General features: G+C 38.8%; 3 protein-coding genes across 4 annotated transcripts; 2 read left to right on the forward strand and 1 right to left on the reverse strand.

Annotated features, from left to right (window-relative positions):
• Positions 1-506: 506 nt before the first annotated feature.
• LOC110058000 (uncharacterized) lies at positions 507-4,677 on the forward strand. Of its 2 annotated transcripts, none has more exons than XM_020764594.2 (4): positions 507-607; positions 1,205-1,480; positions 3,948-4,043; positions 4,517-4,677. In XM_020764594.2, exons 2-4 carry the CDS (start codon positions 1,214-1,216, stop codon positions 4,538-4,540), a joined length of 387 nt encoding a protein of 128 aa, XP_020620253.2. In that variant the 5' UTR covers positions 507-607; positions 1,205-1,213; the 3' UTR covers positions 4,541-4,677. The 2 variants fall into 2 exon arrangements, with proteins under 2 accessions (XP_020620253.2, XP_020620254.2); XM_020764595.2 differs by having other exon boundaries at positions 511-607; positions 1,197-1,480.
• Positions 4,678-6,540: 1,863 nt separating this feature from the next.
• On the reverse strand, positions 6,541-9,580 carry LOC110058045 (xyloside xylosyltransferase 1-like). Its single transcript, XM_020764639.2, has 2 exons — positions 8,961-9,580; positions 6,541-8,203 (listed from the first exon to the last, which is right to left on the reverse strand). Exons 1-2 carry the CDS (start codon positions 9,387-9,389, stop codon positions 7,568-7,570), a joined length of 1,065 nt encoding a protein of 354 aa, XP_020620298.2. The 5' UTR covers positions 9,390-9,580; the 3' UTR covers positions 6,541-7,567.
• Positions 9,581-13,134: 3,554 nt separating this feature from the next.
• On the forward strand, positions 13,135-17,769 carry LOC110057994 (uncharacterized). Its single transcript, XM_020764590.2, has 7 exons — positions 13,135-13,567; positions 13,801-14,052; positions 14,457-14,612; positions 14,899-14,991; positions 15,547-15,710; positions 16,222-16,569; positions 17,276-17,769. Exons 1-7 carry the CDS (start codon positions 13,135-13,137, stop codon positions 17,480-17,482), a joined length of 1,653 nt encoding a protein of 550 aa, XP_020620249.2. The 3' UTR covers positions 17,483-17,769.
• Positions 17,770-19,486: the final 1,717 nt, after the last annotated feature.

A 19,486-nucleotide genomic window follows, 5' to 3' on the forward strand; every position in this document is an offset into this window, starting at 1 on the left:
GACACCGTACCCATGTTTGCAGGGTTTTACAAGTTTTTATTCAAAAATATCTTAATTGTTTGTCCTTCAATCTGTTTGGCCTGAACCGGTGCGAATACAGGGTGAACGGTCCATCGACTTTGATCGATTTTGAATGTTAAATTAGAATGGCAATTACATGGCTGAGCGAACAGTGTATGAAATGAGAAGAATGTTTGTCAAAAGACGATTCCACTGACTTATGTTTTTTTTTCCAGTTTTTTCAATACTATCAACGGAATGACAAGGTACCTGTGAAAGCGGATTGGAGTCGAGATTAAAAAACAAACGTGATTCGTTCATGCAGTTACTTCAATCGATCGCCCAATTTATTGAGTTTTATGCATGGAAAACAAGTTAATTGTGCTTTCAAATCTCGAGTGGTCTCTACAGTTTGGTCACAAACCATTTCCTTCCGGTCAAATTGATCAAATGAGTTGTTAACAACGCACACCCGGGTTCATTATTAGGCATCAATTGAGATCATCATCATTATAAAAAGCCGTGTTACTTCGAGAGGACAAACCACACTGAGTGCAGTCCAGCAAAGAACTTTCCAAGTGTGAACCTGAAACGAAAGTCAGAAAAGGTGAGATATATCCTTGACAGTTTTGTTTTTCCAATGAGTTAAAATTGTTAGCTTTCATTGCTTTAATTTGACGTTGCTAGATTCAATAGGACCGAAAACAGTTTTTTTTTCGCTGTGTCATCATTTGCTAAACAAACACGAAAAAATTTGAGATTCAGTAATTGAAATTACCTCAGGGGCTCGATGTTCTTTTTTCTTACATTTCGAATAAAGCCTTTACGTCATGTTAAGAGAAAGCACTCTATGGAAAACCTTTATGATATCGTCAGTGGACATGCTTTTTAACCTGCACTAGTAAGTGAGCAAGTAGATATAGGCAATATGACATGTAAATTATTTTGAGCCCTAAGTTTCACGTGAAGTACAGTGTTTCTCTGTATGGACAAAACAGGGCCGGTAAATAACAGACTTATTCTCTACCTTAAGTAGCTATCAATATCGCAACATCGTCCACACGCTGGCAGATGAGACGAGCATGACATACATCGCGTTCATCACCAAATTTTCAAAGCTAACACGACTGATTAAAAAATAATATTTTGAACTTGGGACTAATGGAAAGGGTTATTAAAACATTTTTTTTTTACAGAAACGAAGGATCTCAAAATGCGTGTTGCAGCTGCTTTCATCTTGCTCATTTCCCTGGCGGTGGCGTTTAAATTGGAGAAGGAGCTTCCTGTGTTTGAAGATGACCCAGACGAACTATATGAACCAGCTGAACAAGATGAACCAGATGAACAAGATGAACCAGATGAACAAGATGAACCAGATGAACAAGATGAACCAGATGAACAAGATGAACCAGATGAACTATATGAACTAGATGAACCAGTGGAGCAAATTGAACATAAAGAAGATGAAGATGGTAATGAGGTAATAGAGCAGCTTACGCTCCACTGTCGAGACAAACATGTCTTTGCTAAGCTTCCTAGTTGGTTCAGTAAATTCTTGCGATTCGGTCCAACCCTGTAATAGATACGAAATGCCATTCTGTGTTATCCAGTCAGGAACGAAGTCAGACCCATCTGTGTGTTGCCTGAGACACAGCTATTAGGAACATTTTCCCACGCTTATCTCAGTTGGCATATCTCCCCCACGCTAGGCCCGTGATCCCGTAAAATGCCGCATATAAGCCCCTCAGGTTAAAGGTGGCATCTCCCTGTAAACAAAACATTACTTCCGATTATACCCCCCCCCCCGGATATAAGCCCCTTTTTTCTTTAAAATGAAAGAATTCGATTTATTGTAATGCTTTAAGGTTACAGTATACCTTCAGGGGTGTCTCGCGCGCAAGCGATGTAGCGCGTCCAGTTTAAGCTGTAGATACCTAAACCCCTATATCAAATTAAAGCTTATGGAGCTGGCTATCAAACTATACTAAGAATTATGAAAGAAAATGAATTGTCGAATTTTTCACGACCACTAAATGCGAGCGCCCGAATTACCTTTCGAAAGCTATAAGTCAAAGCGAATTTCGTTTTTCGCTAATTTAATTTTTTCCTCGGTTTTAGGGCCCAAAGCGCTTAAAAAACGTGTCTGCGTTTTGGCATATTTAATTGCAGTAATAGGTTACAGAACATTTTCGAAATAGGATTAAAAAAATGTGGAGTGATCGTACAAAAATCGCTCTCGAAGAAAAAGTACTGCGAAATTAGCAATTCCCAGACACGCTTTTGTAGTTTATATGTTAAACTAGCCACTGTCCAAATTTAAGAGCAATTGAACAAATTCCCTTTGAGTTATAACTCTTTAAAGTGTCTGCTTCAAGTGAAAAAATTTATTCGAGAAAACAGCGCTAAGAAAAATTTTCTGCTTCGCAAACAAACTCCGCCTACAAACGCCTTCAACTGGGTTCTCAGATAACTAAGCCAATCAGTGCAGGGAAAGTTTACTACCGTTAACCTCCTGGTGAAATTTACGCGCGAATCTCTAAAAAACTCTCGTGTTCGCAATGCGCTCAAGGAACCGAAGGCAGAGAGATAATTTTTCTGTAGCTCGGTTTTTCTTGAAGCTGGTCTGGCAAAATGGGGAAGACTAAAAAGGATACGAACGCTAGAGTGGCTGAGCGAAGGAAACAAATAAAAGAAAGCGCGGAGAGCAACTGTGTGTGGGCAACTGTGCATGGATAATATTTCAAATGGTCTCAATGAGTCCGACGATTCGTCGATATCGGACTCATCAGAAGAGTGTCTGTCAGCATCCCTGTTATTGCTGTCAAGTTCCGAAATTTTTACAGAACCTTTCTTTTCTCTTACCACGAACATTTGCCCGCCTTATACGATAACTACAGCTTCATCCGCGTGGCGAACTTTCGCTTCTTCACTCATTGATGTATTTTCATTCGTTCTTCGCTGTTTTCGCTTTTTCGAACCGGTCCATGGTTTAAACACGGTCTATGTTTACTTATAACTTAACATAGAGACACGCCTAATACCAAAAATGCTGGGTAGTCAGAACAACAATGCTGATCAACTGAGTAGTCAATTCGTGACATCCATATAGGTAATTCCCGCGAAAATCGTCTCGGTTGATTGCATACGCGCCATAGGGCTGTCAATCAAGAGGTAAACTTTTACTTCCGGTGAAAACGTAAAACCGCCTTTTTCAAAAAATTTTTTCAGAAATTAGAGATTATTCTTCGACCACTATTTTGACCCAAAAATCCAAATTTGAAGAAAATTGCCGACCCGAAGGTATACTGTAACCTTAAAGCTTAATTAAAAACCAGTATATGAAAAAACATATTTCGATAAACACTGCTGTAGCTCTAGTTTTGAAATGGTCTTTTATTCCGCTTATAAGCACCTCCCCCCCCCCCCCCAACGCCCACCCGCCCCCAATATAAGCCGCAGTTTACGGTATGTATTTGCTCGAGTTCTTATTGCATCAGTTAATAAAAGTACCAAAATTAGCGATTTTTCCTATCCTATTCATGACCAGACCAAACGTTAGATACTCCCAGTTTACGACCGTTGTGGCTGGCGCAGGTGCCCTTAACATAATTTATGAAGAGCTTTTGTTGATGCTCTTATCGATAATGGTGAAAAAGTAGCTTCTTCTATAAAACATACCCAATTCAAGACTACAGTGCTAAAACCATACCCTAGTGGCCAAAAATCGATACTCTATTTATGACCAAAACGGCTGAAAAACCACCCCCGTACAAGGGAGTACCCTCCTATGACTTACTTAATTAGGCGTAATTCATGAGTAGTTTAATAAAGGCTGAACACGAAGAACACTGCTTTGCATGGCATAGTTTTGGTAAACAGGTGACTTGCCTTCTTCACATAAACTCCTGTGTGATCGATGTCTTTTCTTTTTAACTACTTGCCGTTAGGTTGAGAGCCTCTATGGTAGAATCTTCCCTCAAAATTATTGCTGCACGCATATCTGCATTGTTACGCCTCCGGAATGCTTCGGACGCCGTCAGTTGGTACGTGATGTGATTTTGTTTATACTCAAGATTGTCATGAGATTACGTTCCTGGTATGGTCTGCCTTAACTTTGCATTTTCACGCAAGAAAATCGAGACAGTTTTTCACCAGAGCCTTTAGTCTAAGGCGACTGGGCGAATGTCGGTGACAGGCTTCAAAAACACATCACCCCTTAGATATATCTGCAAGTAGGAGTACTGCTGCTGGTCCTGGGGGGATGCTTGCATCCTTGTGTTGGCCACCATTCCCCCCCCCAACTCCCCCACTCCCCCACTCCCCCTTCCCCCGCACTTGTCCAGCCTTTTTCTAACTGAACAGTAAGACCGAAGCGTCTAGCCCAAGAACACAGCCAATGAACCAGATCGCCACTGTACGACTATAGACACACGCACAAACCACTGAAGCCAAATAATTGAAATAATTAAATTACAAGAAAGCTGACTTATGCCCATATATTTTTCATCTTTTGCAGTATGGAAGGCAAGATTTCGCATGAGGTTACCGATGCGGTTCCACAGACAATTAACTAGCAACAGGCATAAGCTAATATTCTAGTTAGTTTCAGTAAAATGTGTAACTGTAAACTGAGCTTAAATAAACTAGTGAGTACAAGTTTAAAAAAATACTAAATAATTCTGTGTCGTAACTTTTTCTTTTTCTTCGACGAATAGTATGGTAGTGTCTTTGTAAAGATAACACAAAGACAACACTCTGCAAACTTTTTGTGTCTTTGTGTGTTTCCCGTTCAGAACGTTATTCTTCGCTCTTATTGAATATTCGCAGTTTGTTTCATTTCGAAAGAGTTTCTCCATTCAGATGTTTCTAAATCGTAGTTTTCGTTACAGACGACTTTACCGCTGGATCTTGAGTTAGGCGCACAAATATATAACGAGACCAAACTGACATATGAAGCACTTATGAAGCATTTTTTTCGTCTTTTTGGTCACAGCCGTCACATGTGGTATAGTTTTCAAAATATTTCTAAGTTTTACACATTGTGGGGCATTGTTCCCACTGGTTTGCCTGTGGTTTGAAAAGACGATTCAGATAGTCAGCGGAGGATTGATAAATTCAAAATGGCGCAGCACGACGCCTTGCTCGAGTGACCCCGAAGAGTTTAAGACGAAATCCGATAGACAATCGGGCAATTTCAGTTTTTAGTGGACAAAAATCTGGGTACCAGAATAGTTTTCAGTATTTTACAGTCCTTTTTACATTTCTTAAAGCTGAAGATATAAAATAGTCGCCTGAAATAACACCGAAATCAAATTCCCATGGGAGTGATAGAAAATAAATTTCAAAGTTCAGAGAAATTGTGCAAACACAGGTAAAATTTCATCATCAGTTTCATCTCACCAGTACTTTCAAGTGTTTCATACAAAGTTGAACTGAACATTTGTTTTCGACGTTTGTTGTTGCTAGAAATGAGTTTTTTTGAGAACATATTTAAAACAGTCGTACAGAAGTTTGCAATACGATGTAAATAATCTTGGTACTAGGTTTTTGTTCACTTGTTACTAGAACTTCTGGTGGATTCCCTCTTAAATACCACTTGAGACAGCAGCCACAGTGGGTTGGAAACTATGCATACCAGATAGGGCTGAGATATCCCGACCGAGAAAAATAGAAATTAACCCCGCAGGTGCTAAGAACGTCCGTGGAAAATAGTGTTATTATAACTCCTTTTTGCAAATTCAAAATTCATAATATTGATGGTTGGGTGAAACAATGAACGGAAATAACAAAAAAGGTTGCAGCTCGTTTTAGCAGACTATTAAATGTTCAGGGGTCAAGAATCAGTGATAAAAGGTTCTTTGGTAAGGTAATTAACATCTTCTTGTAGAAAATATGAAACAATTTTGCAGATTTTGGAGCAACTTTTTGATTTTTGGGGCAACTGTTGAGCAACTTTTTGAAAAAATTTGGAGCATCTCAGGGGCGGCTCTATACGGGTGTCTGGAAAACCCGAATAGCGAATAGCGAATAGTCGCGAATAGTCCCGAATAGCGAAAAGCGAAAAGCGAATAGTACGAATAGTGCGAATAGTAGCGAACAGTTGCGAATAGTGGCAAATGGGGTGGGGATAGCGACGAATGACTGAAATTTTGGTACCCAGTACCTCGCAATTAACCTCGCAGCAACGTGGGATTTGATTTTCCCGCTAAAAAGCATAGACGCTTAACAGGACAAAAGGTGTTTCTGAACGTTATTTCTTCTGTTTTCACCGCTGCAAAAGCGTAAATACGTCTTTATTAGGCTATCCTTGTGTTTTCTGTTTTCTTGATGTCAGCGATAGACAACCCTAGACTGAGTCCTGAGAAGAAAAGGTAATATAAATTCACTGAAATTCTGTTGCTTATTTGGATAATTAACGGAAGATATAGCTTAGGCGTTCTTGTTCACGGGAAGTTTTATAACCAGTTATCAGATCAGCTCGTTTGTGTCTTTTCAGTTGATAAACTAATCACAGACCACTTGTCTCACATTTGTACTGTATTGTTTTTTTTTGTTGTTTTTTTTTCACAGATCGTGCTTTGTCGAATCTATTAGCGTCCGCAGAGAAACGCTATTGCTCCCTGTGATAAATTTCAACGGATCCAGATCAGTGCTGAACCAAAGTGGTGACTATTGACGACTATTCCTCACCATTCGCACTATTTGGGACTATTCGTACTATTCGCTATCCGCTATTCGGGTTTTCCAGACACCCGCCCTATACACGTTTTCAGATCCTTATTAATTTGGTAGTAATATATAATTTCGTCCTTGTATTTCAACCACCGGTGATCTCGTAAGACCTTATTTGTTTTTTTTTTATTATTATTATTATTTATTTATTTTTTACTTGAGGATGTACAAAATCGTCCTGTTTCATGCATTTAAATTCCTAAGAACCTTGTATACGTTATTTGTAGCGAAGAGGTTTAGGGTACTCCCTTACATGGGCTATATAAGTATGTGATGTTCCAAGATAGACTTTCTAAAGTTCTTTCCAATAATTCATCCCTGGCCTGTTGGTCTCGCCGTTGGAAAGGACTTTTCCCACTTGCAGCGCGCCAAATTTTACCGGTGGATCTTTCCACCGGTGACGTAAATACACATTAACCAATGAACAAACAAGTACTGACTATACGTCATGACTTCGCGCGCGATCAACGACACAACTCGCAGAGCAAATGTTTGCTGAGTTCAAGTACCACAAAAATATTTTTCATTCAGCTTTTGTCCTCGGATATGCTTAAGGATATGACGTTCATGGAAGCAATTGAATGTGGTCTATCCAACTTAATTTCAAGTCTTTGAAAGAAGGACAGGGAAAAGCAGTGGAAGGCTATTCAGGCAGGTCTGAAATAGGGTACTGATTTAAAGGTTAGGTCTGTAAATAGGGTAGGAAAAATCGCAGATTTTCGATTGAAATAGGGTAAGGGTTTGGGGAAGCGGGCCGCACACCCCCACCAAGTTTTTCTCCCGGGAAAATAACCCAGACCGGCTTTTCTCTAAGCTGAGCTCTTTTTCGTCCATCTCAGTCAAACAAAAACTGATGAAAATTATTCATCGTGGGCATTCTTGCTACACCGTTTCCGTGGTAGGCGTGAATAGGTTTTGGGCAATTATGAAACTTATCAAAATCAACATCTCGTGAAAGACCGCGATATAACTGACGATTCCATTGACAGGGAACAACGTAAAACAGATCTTCATGGTGTTCTGCGTCCAACAGTACAAAGAAATCTTGCTGAGCTCGAGTCCCTTGAAATTGATATTTTTCTGCGTATTTTTTTACCTCGTTGTACAACAGGATACTATAGTAACGCTCTGATCTTCGCATGTTATCGAGGTGAATCATGGTGAGACCTCTGCTATATCCCGTCCTGCCATTGGGGGGTGGATCACCTATCTTTGTTCCCGGATGCTCCTCTCTGTATTTTTCAAAGTCCCTTCTGTAAACCGGCTCTTGCACCAAAGCTAAACCAAAGAGAGTTGTGTTTCTAAAGTTGTCGAAATGATCAAATAGCTGCTTGATGTCAGTGTAAAAAAAGAAGTCTACATCTAACAAAATGACCCTGGACACATCTCCAGGAAGAATAAGATTCATGAAAATGGGAAGATAGAAGAGAGCCTCTCTTGTATTATTGCGACCGCCAACTTCAATAGCGTCCTGAAAAATAAAGATAAAAACAAACAAACCAAACTGGCATTCAGAAATTAAAGAAACCGAAGTCAAATAGGACAAATAACGTAAACGGGCGATTGGAACAGAGCAGCTAAAATTGAAGTTGTTTCTCCCCTGTTTCTGACCACAACAAAATTAACGCAAAATTTAGGCAATAATTGCTAATTCTGTATTCCGATTCGCGTAAATATGATAAAATCTTGAAAGAAAAACTCCGTCGGAGTTTGCACACATGGTCAGAGATGGGGCGACATGGCTGATCATGTCAATTTTGATCAAACATGTGCACGTATGTCCAAGCATATGCTTTTAGTTTTTGTGAACGTTTAAGCTTTAGATAAAGTCACAAACAGAAATCAAATCCCTCCCTTTTCCGATCCGCACCCGCAACGTACGGAGATTTATAAAGCCAGTCTCTTACCCAGGCTTCTTCGTTTGATAGAGTTTTGAGCGTTTAAAACTCATACATTAACTATCCGAAAACGATCGCCGGAGTCGTGTGGACGTAGAAAAATCGCACGCGTTCACAAACGTCAAGGGGTATGTGTGTGGACACATGGCTTTAAGAGAGCAAGAAAATCTATGATGTTTTGCAGTGAATTCAATACCCCATGAATACCCAACGTACACACAATTGATTCTAATATCCGAGATGTAAAGGTGCATATCTAGGTGTTATAAAGATCAATGACTACTATACAATGAAAATAATCACTCATCGTCTCACATAAAGTTTACTCACCTGAATCACGTTTATAGATGGTAAAACTTTTTCTAACACTTCATCAACATCGTAGAATTTAACACTGAAGCCATTCACGCAATTAGCAGCTAGTACTTCAAGAATTTTCGACGACTGGCTTTTACCAAAAGAATTAGCAAAGATGTGAACTGTGAGACCAATACTGGAGTGTTTACAAATGGATGCTATGCAGTGTTTGAATCTATAAGCGTAAAGATATCCATTGTTGACCGCTTTCAGCTGCATGACAAAGGCGATGTTATTGACTTTCAGTTCTCTCTCAAGTCTTGCTTGGTCGACAAAAACTGGCCCCGCGGCAAAATATAAAAACCCCGCAAGAAAAGTCATACTCAACACTGAAATGTACGACCGACTTCGCTTTCTTTTCCAACTGTAAGCTACCCTCATCAGAGCCACAAAAAAATCCATTTGGATCGTCAATAGTCACTCTGTATGAGCAATCGATTCTTGCATAAAAAAGCTATAGATTTTTTTCATTTTGCATCTAATTATGATAGATACGGATTATCGACCAAGCGTGGGGTTTTTTTGTTTTGTTTTCTTCGTCTTTCTATGTAAACAATATTTTGCCTCGACATTGGCTCTAAGACCATAATGACATACTCATCAAAAGGGCTCATGTCGTTGACAAATGATTATTGTTATAATTTGTTCATCTCAATCGTGTAAAAGACCACATTAAATGGTAACGAAACAAAGTTACCCATGAATTAATGTTACCGGAGGTCCCTAAATACGCAACAAGCTTTGTTCAATAAACGAATTATTATATGGCATAAAGAACACAATTTTCCCGCAGAAAACAGCGGTTAATCTCGAGCGCCAATCGCAGCACAGGTAACAATCTTTCACCAACCTTTTTTCACTCTTTTAGAGTAGGTTGTTATTTTGCTTATGATCAAAATGTGACCCTACAATACTATTAACTTGGTCGGCAATTAATAAACTTTCGACGAAGGATTTCAGTTTCAACTCGGCCCTCAATATCAAAGAGATCGATCCAAATTCAACACAATCACTGATTGAGTTTCAATCCATTGAAACATAGTTGAGAATAGACCTCTTTAGCTTGGGCAGTTTGTTTTCCCATTACAGACCATGTCATATTCTCTAGAGAATTATTCTTTTATCCATCTAAAAATTATTCATTCATATACACATTACTGTTTGAAAATTTAAAAGGAAGAATTCTCAAGAGTATCACTCATATGATCTGAAATGGGGCAACAAACCGCTCATATTGGTTCACATATTACCTGTAGTTGACAAATGCCGTTGTTTTGTTTCGTTATTCTTTTGTGTTTATTGTTGTTCAGTGCTGTTGTTGTTGTTGTTGTTGTTGTTGTTGTAGTTTTGTTTCGTTTTCTTTTTTAACCTGATAGCTAAGATCTGATGAATTGAACTTTCTTTTTTGCTCATCAGGCAGCTGAACAATTGTCAATAAGAGTATAGACGGATAAAATTTTAATTTATGCAAGCTTTCAAGTTCAACTTTCAGCTGTCAAACTGTCAACTTTTTAACCATGAGTTTTTATGGACTTTTTTAAGCAGCCAATCAAAGAGCGAGAAAAGCTATTGACAATGTTCGCGTCATTTTGAATAAAGTTCACGTATCTTTGTTTACGGCAAGTTTACGCGTCTTTTCCACTCATTCATTAACGGCATTTGACCAGTTTGGGGTCTTGATATTGTAAAAAACAAATTGACATCATTTTTTTATGCGTCTGTCTTCTTATTGATGATAAATTTCGTCATGACATTGTCAAAGTTTACTGCGGAACCACTCGCCTGCGGCTCGTGGTTCCACAGCCACTTTGACAATGTTATGACGTAATTTATCATCAATAAGAGGACAGACGCATAAAAAACTGACGTCAATTTGTTAAACTGATAACACAGCGCATCAAGATGAAGATCTTCTCGTAAGCTATTTCAAACTGTTATGGGTACAATAAGGTAAGTTCTACAAAGAAGGCTATTCAAATTTCATATCGTGAAAACATTAAAGTCTTATTCATTTACTTCCTCCAATGTAAAGCTATCCTAAGAGGTACCATAAAATCGACAACTGTGAAAAAATTGAAACAGAACAGGTTAAATTGAATTAATCCGCCATTTCTCCCCACCCCCACCCCCCAAAAAATGGATGACTAATATCGCCTGCATTGTCACCTTAGGGCTCCCTCCGTTCCCCCCCACCCTCCTCTCCCTCCCCCCGCCACCGCCTCTCTCCACCCACACTGCAGCTCTTCTTTAAAACAAAATGCATTTTTACCGGTCCTAATAAGAATGCGTACATACGTTTACCATTTTGTGCAGGTCTGCCGACCAAAGTGCAAAGGCAACTATTTTTAATGAAAAAAATTTCGTTTTAGAGGATTTGAGTAGAAAACAAAACTTTCGATCATTGGTTTCACAAGTTTTATGCAAGGGGAATAGAAATTATTCCTTGGCCTGTACGGAGATTTTGGGCTTCTATCTATGCGCTTCCAGATGTAGGCGGTGTGTATTGTGTTGTATATCCTGATTGGTACGCTAATAGCACGGTACTTTAATTGCAAGGCAATTGCTCGATTTCTAATAACTGGCTGCTGGCGTGTAATACAGAAACTGAAGATAATTTACAAAGAACTTTTGTTTTATTAGTGACTTTTCTGGACCATTTATTTATTTAAATGTACATAATAGTAAGGTGAATTTTTTAAACCTGAGCTTTTTGTCTTTCCGTTTTACTAAGCAACTGTGAACTAACAAGTAGGAATGTTGATTCATCAAAATTGACAAACTCACTAAATTGTCAAAAGTGCGGAAACACAACTCTAAAATATTTTCCGAAATTTGAAATTTTTACAACTTTTGTAGTGAAATTTTTACCTTCTTTCCATCAAAATTCTGCTTCATTTTGTTCTTTTAATCACAAAGTTTTATTCCGCAGGCATGCGTATGGTAATTCTCCTTGCAGAGTTTAGCAAAGGTTTCTTGAGGCAGTTTGGTTTCCTAGCAACAACTAAGAACAACAACACACTTTTCCACAAAATCTGTTTATTTGCAAAGTGCAATAACGACTGATTCTATTCCATCCGGTGGATCTTTACCAAGATTGATGTGAGTTTTTTTCTTTTAAATTCCTTGTTGAGATTGCTTTGTGATTATCAGCCGAGTTATTCAAAGCCCCATTAAGGTAACCCAGGATAAGCGAAATTTTGATTTGAGTTTTGTAACCTTGCGGTGAGGGTCATCTGTTTATTTTGTCTGGCCTTCAGTTCTGAATTTGAATAATCTCAAACTACACAAGACATATGCAGTGAAAAGCATTTTTGCACAAGAATTATGAGATTAATATTTTGGTTAACTCTTGATTCTTGGTAAGCGTTAACCGGATTTCGAACAACGCGAACTAACGCGGTCCAAAATGCAAAATCCCTTTAAATGCGCGAAGTTCAACGGCGAGTTGTTCTTATTTGTAGCTTCGTCGATACAAACTATATTCTAGTGTCGCTTGAGGGGATGCGAGCGGTGAAAAAGATGTCAGCAAAAATTTATTTGGTCCTTAACCACTTACATTTTTAACCGTTTGTCTGCAGCTGTTCTGACGGCATGGATATCAAAGCCGAAACAGAACGTTGGAGTAAAACCTTTTGGCCATTTCTTTTCTTGTTTAGGTTTATTTCAGATACTCAGTTAAACTCCTGCGCTGAAGGTTAATACTTCAACAAAAATCCTATGGCTAGTTTGTTCTTGTAAGAACTGTACCTTGTTCGTTATCTACAGCATTTGGCATGTTGAGTCAGTTCTCTCAAAAGAAGTCTCGTTCCCAGAGCCCGCACGTTTTCGATTAGCGGTCACCGAACCTGCAACGCTCTGAATGAAATCATAAACCACCGAACCCGGCCAGACAGTCCAGGCTTTAATCAGCCCTAAAAAGATAACACTAACTGAAATGACATTTTTTTGCAATTTCTTCGAGTGCCACCCTAAAAGATCACCTGTGAGCCAGCCAGTCAGAATGCGCGAAAGCACTATTCACTTGTGAAATGTATACTAATTCAAATTAAACTACTGTAGAAAACTCAATGAATTGCCGTCACGTAAAACCCGATGCCAGAATTTAGTGTTCAATAAATACACAAACAGTGTGGCATCAGTACGAATCATGTCTCACTTATCTCACGGCAAAATGTTGATTGCAATTACAAAACTACGCAGTACTACAGTCATTTTTGCCTTGTTTGAAAAGAATGTCTTACTTTTAATTCGTTGTCTAGGAATGGGATGCCGAGCTCATCGAATCTTCTGTCCACGCCTGGTCAACATCCTTCTCCTTGGAGTTGCCATAACAACATTGCATATCACGTGGAGATTATATTATTTGGGTACGAACGTGAAACCCATATGTGGAGTTAAAGAAACTATCATAAGGGATTTCCACAAGCAGTGGTGTAGAATGCATAGATGGCGCGTAGACTGGGAAACAATGGCCAAGCCTTGCGAGGGTCAAGTAGCCTGGAACCAAAGACAAGTTAACTCGGACAGGAGGACTGATGCGAGGAGAAGTTTTATTAAAGGTTGGGAGATACTGCCAGCAGGTAAGTAAAGAGAATGAAATATCTCATACCTGCTCTGCAGCCTAAAAATAGACCGGGCTGTAAAAATGCTGCGACATAGGCTTACTATGAGAGTTGCATGCTCCTAGTGATGGGTTCCTGATGCTGGACAAGTATGCCAATAGCTGCAACCAGCTAACCTATAGCTAACAACTCAAAATATGCATTGCTGTCGGAATATATTTTAAAACACGTATCTACAATTTATTTATTAGGTCACTTCAGTCGTTTCTATATTCAATCCGTCACAAAAAATGGTCGCATTAAAACCTCCGGTGGAGACGCTTGGCGAATCTACATCAGACAAGGCCCGGCATCACTCGCGCCGCAAGTATGGGACCACAACAATGGAATGTACGAAGTGGTGTTCTTGGTAATGGAGCCTGGTACCTACACTGCTCAGATAACACTGGATTTTACTCTGTGTGATGGTCTGCGAGAACCACCAGTGGATTGGTTCATCAGAGGTCTGGACACTATAAGATATATTTTTTACTCTCATAACTCGTGTCCCTCTTCACCCAAGAGAATGAAATAACCTAAGAAACGTTAGGGAAGGCGGAGGACAAATGATGGACTTTCTTCATCACATAGTCAGGGGAAATTAACAACTCTACTGGTAGCATCAGGATTGAAAACCGAAATTAAAATCAAAACTTAAACAAGACCAATACTTTACTCGGCTTGGTTTGTGTTGTTAGAGTGTTCCGTGTGAAAATTCATGAAAAGGACGGGGAAGAAAATTGTCGCCTTTCTTCCAAATGAACTCGTTGAGAAACACAACTATGTTTGGGTGGAATACAGGTCATCAGTTAGAATTCGGAACGCTTTTAATACGCCTGGAAATTAACAGATTGTGCTTACTGAATAGGAACAATCCAAGGCAAATATCAGCCTGACGGAATCTTGGGATACATCGGTGATGACTCTATCTTGGAATCTCTTGGAGGGCAATCGACCTTCACTTTCTCAGTACAACAAAATGGAGACCTCATCACTGATGCTTCTTTGACACAATCTTCTCTAGGTACGGCTGCTAAACAGTTAAAGTTGGAATGTTTTGTTGTTGTTTTTTTTTTATTTGGTATATAATACAGATGTATTCATTGTTGAAGATGAAAAGGTTAATGGTGAGCAGATTAGTAGATAGACAGAGACATTGAAACACACCTTTGACTAAACTAAACTTTATTTCTTCACCTTATGGTAGATTTTCTGCGAAATATTAAGTTATTTCTGTGTTAACATTAATAATAGGCCAACTTCAACACAGTTTGCACTTTTCAAATTTGCATCTAATGATTCCCATGCAGCGAACACAGCAATGAATTGTGGTGTTTCGTGCAACCTTCTACAGAATGGATTTGGTAGATGGATCAGCGGTGTTTGGCGGCCTTATGCACAGGGTAAGATATTACTTCTCATTTTAACAACAAGCCTTGAAGGACACAAGATAATTTTTTGCAGGCTTCGTCTAGGGCCATAAATGTGGTTAAAGCCGACTCGTTTTAAACAGTTACTGATATTAATATTGATGAGAATCCAGTTAATACATAGTTGAGGTAATCATGAATCAACACAAATAAACACAAATAATTAATTATGTTTCAAGCTACAAGCCTGCAGAATTTAACAAAGTACAGCTCTTTTAAGTTGCAAGGCTTCCTCTCCAACCTTCCCTTCTCCCCTCCCCTCACTTTCACTTTCCTCAATCAGTCTCTACTCCACAACACTCAAACCCCGTCTGACCCATAGACATATCTTTTTTTTCTTTTTTTGCCTTTATTTGTTTAATTACAATTCTTTTTTCAACAGTTAAGTTACAGAAGAATGAATAAAGTTTGGTTTACAGAAGTTTTTAAACAATGACACCATGACATATCTTGTTAGAGTGGTTGTCAATAAATCAATACCTGTCAAAAGCTCGTTTCAGAGAATGTTTCCTTTCCTTTTTTAATCAGGTTCCAATTCAACGATAGTTGAAGGGAGGCAAGTTGCACCGGCAGATACACTGTGGATTTATGGTGATTCTGTCTCTCAACGTTTCTTAAAATCACTTCAATCGCGAGGAATATGTAAAAAGCACTTTCAAAAGTGCACAAGCTCTTATATGTGGGTATACGAGGTATGGTTATATGCATATCTGTTAGTACTGTCTTAACTTATCTCTTTTGTCCATAACGAGAAACTTGCAGAAGATTGGACAGCCAATGAGAAGACCAACAGGTTATTTTCAATCAACCAATTTTCGAAACATTTAATTGGTTTATCATTATGGAGCTAAAACATCTCTTAGTATTTTATTATCTCACTTTTCCGTTTAGCTTTCCTCGCTTTTCCTCGATTTTAAGTTGAAGTTTGGATGGGGTGCCAATAGGGTTTTCCTGCACATTCTCTCCTCACCTTCCAGATTTCAAACTTTCCAAAGCTCCACAACTGTTTCTGTAATTCGACAGAAACACGTAGAAAATGAAATAAAGGAATCTCCTCCCAGTCTGAGTGGAAAATGTCTTTGTTAAAACTCTGTCATATTTCTTCATAGCTGTTGTTCTGCTCAATATTTTTCTTTTACTTGCAAAGGGAAAAAGAAACAATTTTGAGCAGACTAAATATCTTTCTTTTCGTTAACTTCTCAGCTGACAAGCGAACAAGAAGCAAAAACAAAGTTTGAGCCAAACGACTTCAACGAGACCATTGTCCTCCAACACATGGCTGACATTCTTGACTCTCCGGATATGACGACCCACAACAGTGTATTTCTCTTCAACCTCGGAGTCCATTTCTCCATATCGCTAAATTTTACAACCTACAGACGCCTCATAGATAATATTGTGAAACTTTTAAAGAGCAAGACTATTGAGAAGAACGGAGACATGGCAATTCCTATTTGGAAAACAACAACGTCCATAGAAAAAGAGAATGTTCATAAAATGTATGCAGAACTTCCTACAAACTTAACTCACTGGAGATTCCATACTCATCAGGTATAATAATGATATAAGGCATCCCATAAAATTAGAATGCAATAGAGTGTTTATCGGTCTGATAGTTCCTCCTTCTAACTTTGATGTTCTTAAAACTAGCGTATTTGCCCTCGAGGCTTCTTCTTGGGCAAATATTTGTTTCGAGAACATCAAATTTCAGCGGGGTAGCTATCAGCCGATAGTTCCTCCACAGAAACACTCTATTGTTTATACGGTGTCCATGCACAGCGTTACTAATGTCTTCATTGTTCACCACGCTAAATGTTTTCCCGCTCTAGTTCAAAAATCATATTAAATTACTTTCAGCTTTTTTAGATGAAAGGCGTGAAATCGCAATGCAAAATTTGAAAAGGAAAACGGCAGACAAAACCCACTGAACGCGGATCAATCAAATATTTATTCATGCGCACAGCCTGAATTTGGGTACAGCGTGAAAACTTTTCACGGACGAGTACTATTCATGCGGGTATTTTTCTCGGACGGACACTATGGGTAGATAGTGTCTCTCCACCGATGAATACTATTGCGTCCGGAAACCAATTAAAACCAATAAGAATCGGAGAAAATTGAGTGGTGAGCTATAAGCAGCTTTATACTTTACACTAGAAACAGCAAAGCTGTTGACGGTTCTGTTTACTTTTCATGGAATCACGGAAGAAATCTTTAAAACCAAATACTAACCTTTCCTGTTGCTCCACTCCCTTAGAGACTGGAGTTGTTCCATAAGTATGCAGTCAGTGCTATGTGTAAAGCTCGTATCCCTGTGCTGGACGTGTATCCCATGACCGCCTCATATCCTAACGGTACATTAGATCACGTGCATTATAGTGATAATGTACAAAGAGCGGCCGAAGATCAACTCATAACATTCATCTCCGATGAACTAAAGAGAAGAAAGCGGGAAAAAAATTAAGAGCAGCTGGCGAGTGAGCTGCAATGGATTACACATCTGGAAGAAATACATCTCGAAGAAATTCTGTGAAAGTTAATAGAGCAAAGTTACTTACAATAACGTAATCTGTTGAATCACACGTTCTTGAACAAAATGGCTGTGACCATTGCAAGTATGCAATAGGTTTATGACCTATTTTGCCCAGGTTTTTCGTCTGTGATGCCCTTTTGATTTTGTACTTTCATACTATTCTATAAATTTTGGTTGACCTTATTTTGAATATATAATAAATATCTTATTAACCGAGATTGTCCGGTCTTGACCTTGACCTTGACTCAAAGAGCTGGAAAGATTCACCGTTCATACTAACCAAACTGGGTTATAAGAACATGAGAGCTATAAATACGATGGCCAAGTCCGTAGATTTCCCAAGAAGGTTTCCCTGTTTAACCGAACACGCAACGTTTGTCATGGACACAAACAAAATGCTTCCAAGCCTGTTCCAAAAGAGACTTCCTGTATTCTTCAGAAAAATATTCTTTCCCATCGTTCTCTTTGTTCGCCGAGACTCCATGACCACCACGCAGGACCACACTTTTTATCTCGAGCAGCTGGCTACATCTGTTACTGTTCGTAGTATCATATCATGTATTATAACCCCTCACTTCTTTTATCATTCTTTTCATTCGTTTTCTTTTTATTATTTTATTGACTTTTTTTCCTAACTTTCTATTTTTCTATTTATTGGTAAAAAACAACATTTGTAACTATTGATAGACTGGCCCGGCCAGATTAGCACAAGTATCCGCGGGCCAGTCCAACTGTAATGTGTAAATTAACAAAAAAAATTATTGATTGATTGATTGACTGATTGATTGATTGATTAATTGATTGATTGATTGTATTACCATAGTCCAGTAAGGTCCCTAAACTCTCTTATCCCACCACCCTTTTTAAGGAAGGGAAGCAAGAGTCCGAGGATTGTATTAACATTTGCAACATTGAAACGTCATCACTAGTTGTGTATATTCCCCAACTTGTATTCTAATTTGTTAGGATTCCTGCCGCAACTGACAGAATTTCCAGCATGCTGTAAACGAGAGCTTACCTACTTCCGATTGGGCAATCATTTCCCTTTGCTCCCAAACCAGAGCACATGATCGGGAACATAATGAACATCGATGTTAAAAAAGGACAGTTGACACTTGAGGCTAGCCCCAAAAGAAAATGTCAACTGTGAAACATGATTACATGCTTGGGGTGGTTTAAAAACGTCGACTTAAGATTTTGTGATGGAATTCAATACAGGGGTATGACCAGGTAAGTGATATGTTAATTCCACATTGCCCAAAGGCGGATAAAATGTGAACCCACACGAGGATCGACCATAATCGTTACCTAGTCGATTTGCTGTCATGGATTTGATCAACCCCGTCTATTTGTTATTACAATAAACTAAAGCGAAAACCTCTCCCAAAATTACAGCATTCTTATTTTTTCCAAACAATCACTAAGATACTATACAAACGAAACATAACGAACAAACTGCAAACGTAAAACTGGTTCGGGGTTAAAAACTTTTATTCTTTTAGCGGGTCGATTTTGGCGGTTTGATTCTGTTACAAAACAAGAAGATAAGTTTGTTTAACAGCTAAAAGTCACGTGTCTATGGACTGAGATGTTACGGGTCACCGTTTCTCATTGGGCTCAACAATTCGGAACTGCTGTTACCCGTATCACCAGCTATTGCCAATCTACCGCGTCTTTAACGTATTTTTCTCTACCAGTACTTTGCTATGCAACACTCACAAAGTTAGTTAAGAAATGATCAAAAATCATTGATGTGATCTTCCCTTAATGTTCACGACAATCTTTACTCTCAGTGCCTGCGTACAGGACAATCTATTGATATGGCACAAAAAAGTTAGTTCGAAATTAAGGAGTTGAACTTTGCACGAAAACCAGAAATGGTGTAGTTGAGTAAATCACTCCTTTGTCCTAAAAGAAAAAGTTACCCAGTTTTCT

Source organism: Orbicella faveolata, unplaced genomic scaffold, assembly GCF_042242905.1.
Source record: "Orbicella faveolata isolate gen_17 unplaced genomic scaffold, um_ofav_v1 contig_46, whole genome shotgun sequence".
NCBI classification, from domain to species: Eukaryota; Metazoa; Cnidaria; class Anthozoa; order Scleractinia; family Merulinidae; genus Orbicella; species Orbicella faveolata.